This window comes from Pimephales promelas, chromosome 6 (genome assembly GCF_988280905.1).
Source record: "Pimephales promelas chromosome 6, fPimPro1.hap1.1, whole genome shotgun sequence".
NCBI classification, from domain to species: Eukaryota; Metazoa; Chordata; class Actinopteri; order Cypriniformes; family Leuciscidae; genus Pimephales; species Pimephales promelas.
In genome coordinates, this window is record NC_142774.1 from 38,323,929 (window position 1) to 38,337,500 (window position 13,572).

The 13,572-nt window shown below is 35.3% G+C and overlaps 1 protein-coding gene across 3 annotated transcripts in view; it reads left to right on the plus strand.

The window, feature by feature from the left end:
* The first annotated feature begins 7,817 nt into the window (after positions 1-7,817).
* mnx2b (motor neuron and pancreas homeobox 2b) overlaps positions 7,818-13,572 on the plus strand; it is a 6,495-nt gene continuing 740 nt past the window's right edge. The window contains exons 1-3 of one of the 3 annotated variants that reach the window (XR_005625886.2): positions 7,818-8,662; positions 10,608-10,768; positions 11,978-12,418. Coding sequence is in view for 2 of the 3 variants with exons in the window: in XM_039694101.2 (XP_039550035.1) it covers positions 8,221-8,662; positions 10,608-10,768; positions 11,978-12,349 (975 nt within the window). In the remaining variant the exon portion in view is untranslated. Of the gene's footprint in view, positions 8,663-10,607; positions 10,769-11,977 lie in introns of all 3 variants that reach the window. The other 2 variants (XM_039694101.2, XM_039694102.2) reach the window with 2 other exon arrangements.

The following is a 13,572-nucleotide window of genomic DNA, read 5'->3' on the forward strand; positions in this document are numbered from 1 at the left end:
CTTCTGTGATTCTGCTGGTCAACATCAGGTGTCTTCAATGATGGCAATATAAAATAAAGAGTTCTTAATTAATCTTTGACGTCTGTTAGTGGGATATTTTTGTAAAAATTTTTGGTGTAAACTTTAAATGGTTAACTTTTAAAGGGATACTCCACTTTTTTTGGAAATAGGCTCATTTTACAACTCCCTCAGAGTTAAACAGTTTATTTTTACCGTTTTTGAATCCATTCAGCCGATTTTCTGATATTTAGAAGAATATCAGTAACCAGACAGTTTCTGGTCCCATTGACTTCCATAGTAGGGGAAAAAAATACTATGGAAGTCAATGAGACCAGAAACTGTCTGGTTACTGATATTCTTCTAAATATCAGAAAATCGGCTGAATACATTCGAAAACGGTAAAACCCAACTGTTTAACTCTGGGGGAGTTGTAAAATGAGCCTATTTCCAAAAAAAGTGGAGTATCCCTTTAAGGAATATTTTGATTAATTATTACTCAATTCTAATTTGTTAGATTTGCTTGTAATCTGTTGCCACAATTGATTAGATAAAGCATATTCATTTTTACAGTGCAGTAATATTAATTAATGTTTTTGTTTCGAATGTGCCACAACGTTAAGCATTCATTTTAAAATCCTTAACACGTTAAAAAAAAAAATTAAAAAAAATCAACGTAATTTTCTTCATGAATATTTCAACTCAACACGTCCTCAAAATTTCCATTTTGGCTCAACAAATGTCTATTCTTTCACTCTTGGACAGTCTGGTGTCCACTTTTCTGCATGGATAAATAGATTGTGCATATCCATGCAAATTTTTACCAAGGACAAATTGAAGTGCTTAATAGATGGTGTCAACATCTGCTGCCCACACACACTCACATTTTAACATAACATGTCTATATCATTAATCAAGCCGTTTAGGCACTGTGTGAGCTGTCACAATTGTTGTCTGGGAAGTCTTCAATTCTCACAGGTCATTAGAGGGAACGTGTGAGTGAGACAATGGAAGAATAGAGAGAGCTGGTGGGGTATTGTTCTCTAAGGGTTGCCCTCTTGTAGGATGTGGAGATAAAGCTTTCAGACTAGGGAGGCAAATAGAGGTCAATGTCTAGGAGATGTTTCTCACCCTTCATGAGATGACATGAAGCTGCGTTATTCAGTCAAACAACACCACTGTGTCGAGGATTAAACTAATACAGGAACATCCATGTGTATCTCACTGGAGAGGACTATAATTCTCCTACATATTAAGCTATAATGAAGTATGAACTGGTGTGATAAATAATATTAAAATATGCTTGAACTTCTGCATGAAAAATCTTCTGAAGAAAATGTGTTCGGCAAACATATGCAAGGTGGTTGCTAGTGTGCATTTTTGCTATTGTTAACTAAAACTAATAAAAATCATTTTTGGTACAATAAATAAAAATAAAAAAAACATTAGAAATTAGAAATGTGGCAACCAACTGAAATAAACGTTAATAAATTAAAGCTAAATAAAAATGACAATCGTACATGACTAAAACTTAAACCCACATTAAAATGAAAATTGAAAATACAAAACGAAAAGCTCAGTGCTATATATATATATATATATATATAAAATGAATGAACACTATAATAAATAATACTAAAATAACACAGTCTCCTATTTTATATTCTTTTGATAATAAAAATATGTATATTAAAAAACTAAAACTAATAAAAAATTAAAAAGCACATAAATTAGTAAAACTTTTAGTTTGAATATATATATATATATATATATATATATATATATATATATACACAGTATAATAAATACTATAGCAGTATATAAATATATATTCTAGTGTGTTGCTAATTGTTTCAAGGTCATTGCTAGGGTGTTCAGGGTCATTGCTACACAAGTCACATGATTTTAAGTAATATTCATGCTCGTAGCACAAACGATGGGACCAATAATGTTAAGGGTTTGTTCAATTCTCTATGATCCAGAAGAAAGCACCACAAGTAGATTCAAAATGTCAAGCATCATGGGGACTTGCAATCGAAAAACCAAAGGCCACATCTTTCAGCGATTATGTAGTAATTTGAATGCGATGTTAATCAATAAAAAAAATAATAATAATATTTTGCATTAAAGCCATTTGTAATGCAAGGTTACCAACGGCAACATGCAGTAAATCTGTGTATGGTGTAGGTTCATTTGTTAAATAAGTGTAAAAATTGCCTTATTATTTGATGTATTATCTTGCCTGCAACAAGTTGAAAGCGTCCCGACTCCATCTCAACCAAAGGTTGCCATTCTCAGACAAATTAGCCAATAAAGGCCACACTTACTGTGTGCTAATGACTTTAACTTCCTCATTGACTTAATATGTCACTTTGCCGCCCGGCTTCAAAGGAGATTCGTTCTATTCCATCGCAAAACCAACATCAATTAGCACATATGCTGTAGGTAAGCGGAGATAATGAAAGATTATGGAGAGCGGGAAACGGGCAGGAGGATTCACTGGGAGAAAGGAACTTCAAAGCCCTCAGTTTTCCCTCTTAAAGGAAGAGATAATGGTGCGTTGAGATAGCAGGGATATCAGGGTGAAAGTAATTACGTCTTCGTGTGTGTGATTGGTACAATATGGGTTGTTTATCTACAAGCACACAATGAGGCCCTTGTGTGGGGCCATAAAAAACCTGCTTGTTAAAGGCGGCCCATTAAACCGCCATAAACCTCACACCATCTCTGAAAGCGTAAGGTGCGTTTGTTACCTGTGTGGAAAAAACAAACAGGTGGCTGATTGAACTCTTGTGCTTGGGTTTTAATTTAAGTCTTTTTTATCAAAGGTGATTTGTTCCAGACACATTTTTTTTTTTGTAATGCTGGTTGAAAATCTCTTCGCATTGTGACAGCAATCACTAAGTTAAAGGGTTAGTTCACCCAAAAATGAAAATTCTGTTAGTATTTACTTACGCTCATGTTCTTCCAACCCGTAAGACCTTCGTTCATCTTCGGAACACAAATTAAGATATTTTTGATGAAATCTGAGATCTCTCTTACTCATTAGTCGTCGACTGATTCAAGCTGATAAGAGCAACTTTGACTGAAATAACCACTCGTTACAACCGAGGTATGCAGCAAAGCATTTGTGAAGCCACAACACGCACAACCTTGAGGCGGATGGGCTACAACAGCAGAAGACCCCACCGGGTACCACTCATCTCCACTACAAATGGGAAAAAGAGGCTACAATTTGCAAGAGCGCGCCAAAATTGCACAGTTGAAGACTGGAAAAATGTTGCCTTGTTAACACTGTGCAGGCTGGTGGTGGTGGTATAATGGTGTGGGGTGGTGAGGTTTTATTGGCACACTTTAGGCCCCTTAGTGCCAATTCACCTTTGGCTAAGCCCCACCCCCCTTAGTTACTGTTGCTACTTCCGTCAAACTTCATTTGGCTGTAGTTTGGTATCAACATGGCTTATGCTGTGACAGCTCTTCCTGCTGAAATGTTATCAAACTTTTGTGAAGCAGCAAATAAAGTGTCCGATAGAAGTAGGCAAAAGGGGCTGCAATATACGTTCGAAGGCTATATTCAAGACATACAGGTGAAACATAAGAAACAACAAGCCATCCAAATAGAGGCCAACATCTAAAGAATGCTTAAAGTTGAATCAATGCCACTTAGAATTAAGGCAGTTCTGAAGGCGAAAGGGGGTCAAATTTAGTGTTCCTAATAATCCTTTAGGTGAGTGTATATCGACTGTGGAAGGCGTATAGGGCAAAAAAAGCTTCTTATGCTGCGTTCACGGCACGCTATAACTTCAGTAATTTGAAAGAGATTACGAAACCCGTGACATTATACTCAGAGCGGTTCATGACTTATGCATTTCCATGGCAACACTATCAACACTGACATTAAACGGCAACAGTCAGGTGGTACAATTCTGAGCTCTATGTTCATTATTATTGTAATATTATGTGCTTTGAGACATAAATAACTATTTGTTTTTCTGAATAACAGAATAGAAATACTATAAATTGATGACCAATTTAAAAAAAAATAGATTGACTATACTGTGTGTATATATTTTGTTGAAAGTTAATATTAAAAATTATTTAAATATATATTATTCTTAATATTTTGATTAAATATTCTATCAGTTAAGACACACTGCATAAATTACCCTGAATGTAAATATGAAGAGTGTTTTTTTTAGATGGAGAGGACAGGAGGTGTCATAATTACCTTTGAAGTCGTCTTATCTGAACTAACAATTGCTTCCTGACCCATCACAGAGTCATTGTAGCCATGACAAAACTGATCAACATAATAAAGCAACATCATTTCATGCCAGCCTAGATGAATTTATGAGTCCTGATAAAAGCATATTACATTTAGCGGCACAAATTACACTGAAAGGTGCAAATCGAGGACAAAACCATAGATAAAGAATGATTTTAAGTTACTTTCTGTCATTTGGGTAAAAGCTGGATATTTATCAGCGTTCAGAAGCTCTGCCAGGAAGAAGCCGTCCTCAGAGATCTTTCCTGAGCACGAATAATTAGTATAATGCATTAGATGCAACCTCACACTAATTTTTCAAAAGTTGGTACACTAAAATGGCACACGTTTAATAAAACATCTAATAATAGACTCGATTTTTACCTTTTCTGATGTGAGGGGTCCACGCAAATATTACTTCCAGGATATTATTATTGCTCCAGACACATTATAGTTCAAAATAAAGATGAACAACAGGCCAGTTTGTCTCAGACTGGAATTAGGGTCATGCTAATCAGAAGTGAACTGCTGACTCGGGCAGAGGATCAAACAGAGGTCATGAGTCTGATCACTGCTGAGCTGCGATAATGACCGAAGAATATGTCTGAAATCAGCGATAAGGCCTTTAATGTTCTATAAACACGACGGGTACTAAAGTTTACAGGCCTTAAATTAAATGATAAACTTTGACTTTGAAAGGCACATCAAGAGAGCGCACTGTGATATGTGATCTAAAGGCGATATGTGAACATATTGATCTATGTAGTAAAACAGAACAAAATTCACAATTTTACTTTAGAACATTCATTATTTTGTGTAAAATGTAAAAAAAAAATTACTACTGTGCTCAAACATCTCGGTCTGCGGACACATTGAAAATTAAAATGATATCAATATGAAGTATTTAAAAATATCTTTATCATATCTTGAACTTGAACAGTTCTCATCAAGTCCTTTACTGTGTATCAACAATTAAGGAACTTTAGGAAAAACTTCTTAAAGGGATAGTTCACCCAAAAATGAAAAATGATGTACTCACCCTCGTTCCAAACCTGTATGAGTTTTGTTTCTGTATGGAACAAAAGCAGATATGTTGAAGAATATTTGTACATTTACATTTATTCATTTAGCTGACGCTTTTATCCAAAGTGCCTTACAATTGCTAATTATGTCAGAGCTCGCACGCCACTGGAGGGTTAAGTGTCTTGCTCAGGGACACATTTGTGTCTCACAGTTTATTCGAACCTGGGTCTCTCACACCAAAGGCATGTGTCTTGTGCACTGTGCCATCACCACCCCTAACCAGTCAATTAATGATAGCCATTGACTTCCACAGTATTTTTTTTTCATATGGAAGTCAATGGCTATACCGTCATCTGTCTGGTTTCCAACATTTGTTTTTTTTTAAGTAGGCTATCTTCTTTTGTGTTCAACAGAATAAAACTCAAAGAGGTTTGAAACAACTTGGGTGAGTAATGACACAATTTAAATTTTTTAGGTGAACTAGCCAATCCCTTTAAGTAAAACATAAAACTTAGATTTCCATCAATATATGAGTGTGGATAGGCCATTCAGACATAATGTTTAGAAAGAACACAATATAATGCATCTGCAAAACAATGCAACATCTTAAATTAAATCTAAACATTCTAATTAAAGAAATACACCAGAAAAATCACAATCATTTTTGTACAGATACATGTCAGCAGTCCTATTTTTGCAATGCATGTCACTGCAATAAATCACTGGTAAGCATGCAACAAACCTGCATGCGCGCGCGCGCAATAGGCCTATAGAGAGGACGTGACACGAGGCCGGCGGTGCCATTGATTCAATTTAATTTGCGCACCTCTGTCACAGGGTGCCAAAGACGGATTTACCAGTGGCCGGACTGTTTAAATTACTTTTAAATCATAAAAGCAGCGCACCGGCCGAGGGGAGGGAGAGGTAGAGGATGCTGGGAAGATGCGAAGAGCGCTTTCTTTCTCTTGCGCAAATTATCTCCAATGGCTGTGTCTCAAAACCTACTGAGCTGCCTAGCTAGACAGCATATTTGGTAGACACATATTTGGTTAAATTAAAAAAAAAAAAATTGATCATAATGGGAAGAAGCGTCTTTTATAAATCACCCACTTATTTTTTATTTACATTTTTTTTTTCATGTACAATTCAATGATGTACGATATATTGTCCTCAAAGACATGACCGATGTAGACTGCATGTTGTCTATGTAGGCAGCACACCAGGTGTTGAGTCACACAGCTTCAGAGTCGCAGCCCGGAGCGCATTAACGGTATAGAGGGGCGGGATGCTTCAATCTTCTCGGGTCAAGGCGAAGATATCAGAGTTTCAGCCTCACGTCGCCTGTGGAGGGACTGTTTCCATGTTATTAATCTGGCCTTTCCATGTACGCAATATTTAAAATAACAGCTGCGAATTGCAATTCATTTCGTCTCGATTTATTGCGTGTTTACGACAAGCAGGCCATGGAATGAAGGTTTCGAATGAATTGCCTATTTCATTCATTATTTTATATAGGTATACAACTATGTTTATTATTTGTTTCCCCCTGTTATAGCCAATGCATACTTTGTGTTTGCATTTATACAGAAGATTGTAGAATATATTCACTACAGCAATAAATGTGATGATTATTTAGGCTCGCACGATGTTAATGCGGTCGAATTTATGTGTTTTTTTCGATCCGACTCTTCTGTCTTAAGTACATTTTATTAAAAGCATCTTAATTCCCGTCATATATACAGTAGTGGAATAGACACTCAAGTCCATGAAAATGAGCAATAAACTGTATTTTCGAACTGATGAGAGATTCTACGCCGTACAAGCATTTATCATATTATATATATATATATATATATATATATGACGCAACCTCAGCTTACAAATATTTTAATTGTCTAAATCCATATAGTCTGGTTAATTTAGTCATAATGAATTTGAAAGAAACAGTTGAAATGTAGATCTTATAGTAGGGTTATGTGACAACACTTTTTAATCAGACCATTTAATGCTGCAAACATTTGACTTATTTTATAGGTTAATATATTGTCTATGTATAATGTAAAGTCATAAAATTAAATTACCTTGATAATACAGACGAAATTCTTTAAATAAGCGGGTCGTAAAAAAATATTAGATTACTACATTATTAGTAGGCTATTAATATAGGCTGCATCATGGAAAACTGCTCAGTGAGGTTATTTTTAAATTGATATTATGTGAGATACTGAATAATTAATAAAAAATTATATTGAACCAATTGCAGGTTTAAGGTCTAACAAATAATAAAAGCAGCATCATAATCTTACAAAATAAAAATAAAAAACTTATCGCGACAATTTTTATTTCATTATTATGTAATTTATTAATGCATTTAGATGATTTAGGGATACCTTTAAACATGCAGTTGGTGCGATTAACTGAGCTATAACTGAGTAACGCTTGATTTCATGCACTTTCATGCAGTCTGATGTTGGTTGAGGAACAAGTCTCAGTCCAAGGACGTGCACGAAGAGTCTGTACTACTACAGTATGATTAGTTAATTAGAAAACTGTCAAGTGATCTACTCCCGCAAGCAGCCAATCAGCGCTCACAAAGGCGTTATGACTGCGATGTGAACGCGCGGAGAGGTTCAGAGAGCAGGGTAGATGACAGAGATACTGTTCTAAACAAGAGACCGCCGTGTTAAAGAACGATTTAGCGATAGTGTATCCTTTATGGGCGCGTTTTCTTTCGTGTGCGTAAAAGTTTAGAGATACTTTATTAACTACTCTCATGGGCTGAGTTCCAAATATCATTTAGACTGAACTCTACATATCCCACGAGTTAAAATAGAGCAGAAAGTATCACTAATCGTGTTTAAAACGCATGTTTCTGTGCGTAAAACACAGCTATCCAAGTGTTTTCCTGCAACTCCAAACAACCTAGAAGCGTTGCAATGGAAAAATCAAAGAACTTCAGGATCGACGCTCTTCTGGCTGAAGAACCACATCGAGGGACACGAGAAGTATCACCTGGACTGAGCAGCGACAGCCCGACTGGTAGTCCGGTGTCCTGCAGGCGCGCAGACACTCCGTCCCCCTGCGCCATACACCTCCAAACCGGAATCATACCTAAACCAGGGCTGCTCAATCTCCCACACCCGGGACTCACTTCACTTCCAGGCATGTACACGACGCCCATGTACCCCATTTCAGCGTTGGGAGGTCAGCACCCCGCCCTGGCGTACTCGGGTTTTACGCAGCTGACGCACCCGTACCCGGAGCAACTGAAGGCGGCGGCGATGGCCGGGTCTTTACCGCTGGAGCACTGGATACGAGCCGGCATCATGGTACCACGACTGCCCGATTACACCTGTGAGTGGGGTAGCATGCAGATGAGTGGGTAACACTTTGTTAAATCATTACTAAACATTCAACAATCCTTAAATGATTGACGTTTGTTATTCTTATTGATTGAATTTGAGAGGTGTATAACGATTTTATTTATTTACTGTTTAGCTGATCTACTTTCACGGGGCTGTATGAAAATAAATTAATTGCATCTGAATATAACTATATAGGCTATATTATAAAATATGTTTAAAGTTTTTGACCTGCTTAACTATAAACACATGATATGTGAAGCATTAAAAGTTCCATTTGAAGCTATTATTTGTTCTAATTTGACTTTTTGTTTTTCGAAAGAAATAATTTCTTATTCCGTAATAATGCTGTATACTCAGAAATCACATGAACACAAATTACAGTTTTTCCGTATTAAAAAAAAAAAAAAACTACAAAAGCATCTGACGTAAATAGAAAAATATAGAAGTTTTCTCCAAATCATGCAGAATACGTAAATTGTGCACCTCCATCATTATTGCATCATTACTGTCATACACCAAAATTTTGTTGCATTAGTACCGCCATTGTCGGTTTGAAAGCAAACATTGTAAAAGCTCATGAAATCCTTTTCAACATAATCAAAGGTGAGGAAAAGCAAACAGACGGAGAGAGATGTGCTTACACACCTGTGACTCTTGAAACACCTGGAGTTAATTTGTCACTAAGCAATTATGATGGTTTATAACTCCTGTTTGATGGATTATTAAACTGAAATCATGGTGGTCACATGTGGCGAAATTAGTTTGCTGAATTATACATGACAATCTAGGTGGCTAAATGAAATTATGACTAAGTATTAGGGGTTTTTTCTACATGCATTTGCAAATAAAAGAGCTTTTGAAAATTAAAAGCAGAAATTTGTAAACAAACAAATAGTCAATATATCTGATCATCATTTTTAACATTACACTCTTCATATACATGATTGAAAGATTATATTATCCTTGGATAGTTAAAGAAACAACAACTCAACAATAAAGTCATTTTGACACTCTGACTGAACAATGTTCTCTATGGTGTTACCAGGATTTACACCAAACTGTAATAATATAATTTTATTTTTGGCTTTTTTATAAAGCCATAAATGTCAGCTCGATGGATATTGTCTTTGTGTGTGAGAGAAACTATAAACAAACACCTTAAACATACTGTAGTTCATCAATAAAATCCCAAAAGCGTTCATTGAATTTTCATTAAGTTAATGGCTTGCTCTTGCATTTTATGGCCGCCCAGCTCCGCTTCAACTGTGTTTAACAATAAGCTGCAGTAAAGCTATTATAGTAAATGATAGCTACAAATTCTAGGCTTTCTTTTGTGTGTGTGTGTGTGTGTGTGTGTGTGTGTGTGTGTGTGTGTGTCCAACCCGGCAAGTCCTTGACATTATATAAAAGAGACAAAAATCTCATAAAAATAATCTAGACGTGGATTACTATAGCTTGTATCCCTTTTGGCTGGTGCTTAATTTTTATATACCGGCACAAGAGGCCTCTTATTAATTTGGAAGAGATTTACAGTTTTACCAATGACGTTATGCAGGCTTTTAAGTAAAAATGCTGCTAAACATTTATGCCCTTAGTTCAACATGAAGTTATGTTAAACTGCAGCACAATATTTGCATTTTATAGACTTGAAATAACCAATCACTCAAAGATCTACATAAAAGAATATCACTTCACTCTAAAAATGCTGGGTTGTTTTAACCCAATTTTGGGTAAAATATGGACAAACCCAACCATTGGGTTGCATTTTTAAATGATATTTTTTACCCTATGGCCATATTTTACCCAAAATTGGGTTAAAACAACCCAGCATTTTTTTAGAGTGTTGGATGGACCTGGACCACTAACAACTAAAACTCAATTTAATGTTCTTTTGTGGGAAAACTGTTTATAATTTATACAATGTATTAATGTCCTCATTCTTTTGTTTTGTTGTACAGCCGCCCCCCAGTCCGGTTTGATGGGTAAATGTCGAAGGCCACGGACAGCATTCACCAGTCAACAACTACTGGAGCTGGAAAACCAGTTTAAACTTAACAAGTACCTTTCCAGACCCAAACGCTTCGAAGTGGCCACATCACTCATGCTGACCGAGACACAGGTAAAGAAGTGTGAAAGTCAGCCAGTGGAGGAGTTTTGAGATACATTATGCCACAGTTCAGTGATTAACGGATTTACTGAACAAAATTTTGAGGTAATAATTAAAAAAAAAAAATACTTTATTCAGCAAGGGTGCATTCAATTGATCAAAAGTAACAGAAAAGAAAGATGTTGTTTCAAACAAATGTTGTTCTTTCGGACTTTCTATAATTCAAATAATCTGGAAAAAAATTTATCAAGGTTTCCACAACAATCACTGTAAAATATTGTTGGTTTAACTTAAAAAAAAATGTAAGTAAGTAATCTGGTTGCCTTAAAATTAAGTTAATTGAAATTGAAAAATTGAGTTAAAACAATGAAGATTGATTTAATCATCAGAAACTCAAAATATTATGTTATCTGAACTACATACATTATTTAAGTTGATTTGACAAAAGAAAAAATGTTGTGATTACAAATCACAGTGTATTTTCAACATCCAGTAGTGTTTCTTGAGCAGCAAATCAGAATGATTTCTGAAGGATCATGTGACACTGAAGACTGGAGTAATGATGCTGAAAATTCAGCTTTGATCACAGGAAAAAATTACATTTTAAAATATATTAAAATTAGCGCTGGGCAACGATTAATCGCGGTTAATCACATCCAAAATTAAAGTTTGTGTTTTCATTATATATGTGTGTGTAGTGTGTATAATTATTTTGTCTATACAAATTCACACACATGTATATATTTAAGAAAAATGTGTTTAAATTATGTATAAATATATATATACAGTATTTACATGCAAATATTTCTTAAATATATACAGGTACATGCATGTGTGTGTATTTATATATACAAAATAATTATACACACTACACACGCATATATTTTGCAAACACAAACTTTTATTTTGGATACGATTAATCGCGATTAATTAATGCGATGATTTCACATTATTCATTTTACTGTATTTTTTATCAAATAGCCTAAATGCAACCTTGGTAAGAGACTTCTTTCAGAACCCCCAAAAAATAAGAAAAAAAAGACCCAAAGTTATTAAAATTTCGACTCATTCGGTTGGAGAAAGAAAATAATACTAATTTGAATTAAAAAAAGAAAACATTGATATGGTGTCATTGTCCAAAGTTTTCTTTATCTGCTTATTGTTTCTCAGGCAGAAGGTGTTTATTTTGCTGACATCCGTGTGTGTTTGTCTGTAAAACAGGTCAAGATCTGGTTCCAGAACCGGCGAATGAAGTGGAAACGCAGTCGTAAGGCTAAAGAACAGGCCGCGCAGGTCGAGGTCGAACGCCAACGCGGGGGAAGCAAACCGACCAATGAGAGACCAGGACGGGACGGTCGCAGGGCTCTCGCTCAGAGTGTGGAGGAGCACGAGGAAGAGGACGAACTCGACGAGGACGAGGAAGACGATGAGGAAGGGCCACACAAGTTCATAAACGACACCCTGAATGTTGCACGTTCCACAGACTTTCTGCACCACGCGTCTGCGTTAGGATACCACGCCGACAGCCCCTTCTCCGAGGACGACATGGAGGAGGTGGGAGGCGGAGACAGGAAGATCGGGGCAGGGTTATGAGACGATTTCCAAATGGAAACTGAGACTGCATGAACTCGCGTCCTGTGCTGTGGTCTGACTATGGCAATGGTAAGATTAAAAAACTGAGACTATAAAAGCCAAACCATTTAGCCACCTAAAGACACACGAAAAGCCAACCAAGTAGGGGGACTTCATTGATGTTTGAGGGGTCAGAGAATCTTATACAAAGTAGAAGTTCAATATAACTAATAACAAGCATTTAAGCGCTGTTCCAAAACCTGTAAACAGCATTTTAAGGAATCACAGTAGACCGAAACATAAAAAAAAAAACAAAAAAAAAAAAAAAAAACATTTTCAGCAAAGATGCATTAAATTGATCAAAAGTGTAATAATGCTGAAAATTCAACTTGGATCGCATGGAATAAATGGCATTTTATAATATATTCAAATACACTGTAAAAAATTAATATGCTTGATCTAATCAATAGATAGAGAATTTTGGCCACATATTACAAGCAATATTATTAATTAAATTTAACAAAATTAGAATTGAGTAATAATGAATCAAATTATTCCTTAAAAGTTAACCACTTAAAATGAGTAAAGCTTACACCATTTTTTTTTTTTTTTTACAAAAATATCTCACTAACAGACAGATGTAAAAGGTTAATTTAGAACTCTATTTTATATTGCCTTCATTGAAGACACCTTATGTTAACAAGCAGAATCACTGAAGGAGAAAACCGTCATTTTAAAACAAACACTGATCACCATAATGGTGACTTCAATTTATGTTTTTTTGGTTGTTGTTGTAAGTTTTACTCATTTTAAATGATTAACCTTTAATGAATTAATTTGATTAATTATTACTCAATACTAATTTGTATCTTCATTTTTACAGTGCCCAGTTATTTTAAATTGTAATACAATTTTAGCATTTTTACCGATTTTTCTTCTGAGACTTCTTCCAAAAACATTAAAAAAATAATCAGACCCTAATCTATGGAACGATACTGTATTATTAATTCAATAGAGAAAAATAATAATAATTGTTCAGGTAAGGCAGCTCTATAGGTTTTGGAACAGAGCTTTTGATCATAATTTTTGAGAGCTCTCTTGTTTCAGCAAGACTTACATGTTCATTTTTGTTTTTGTTCATTGTAAATAGCATCAGATGTTCTGTGTCATGCTTACATCTGTACAGTTTTTGCAGCAAAACACGTTTGCTTCATTATTATGGATTGCAAATAAACCTTTACTAA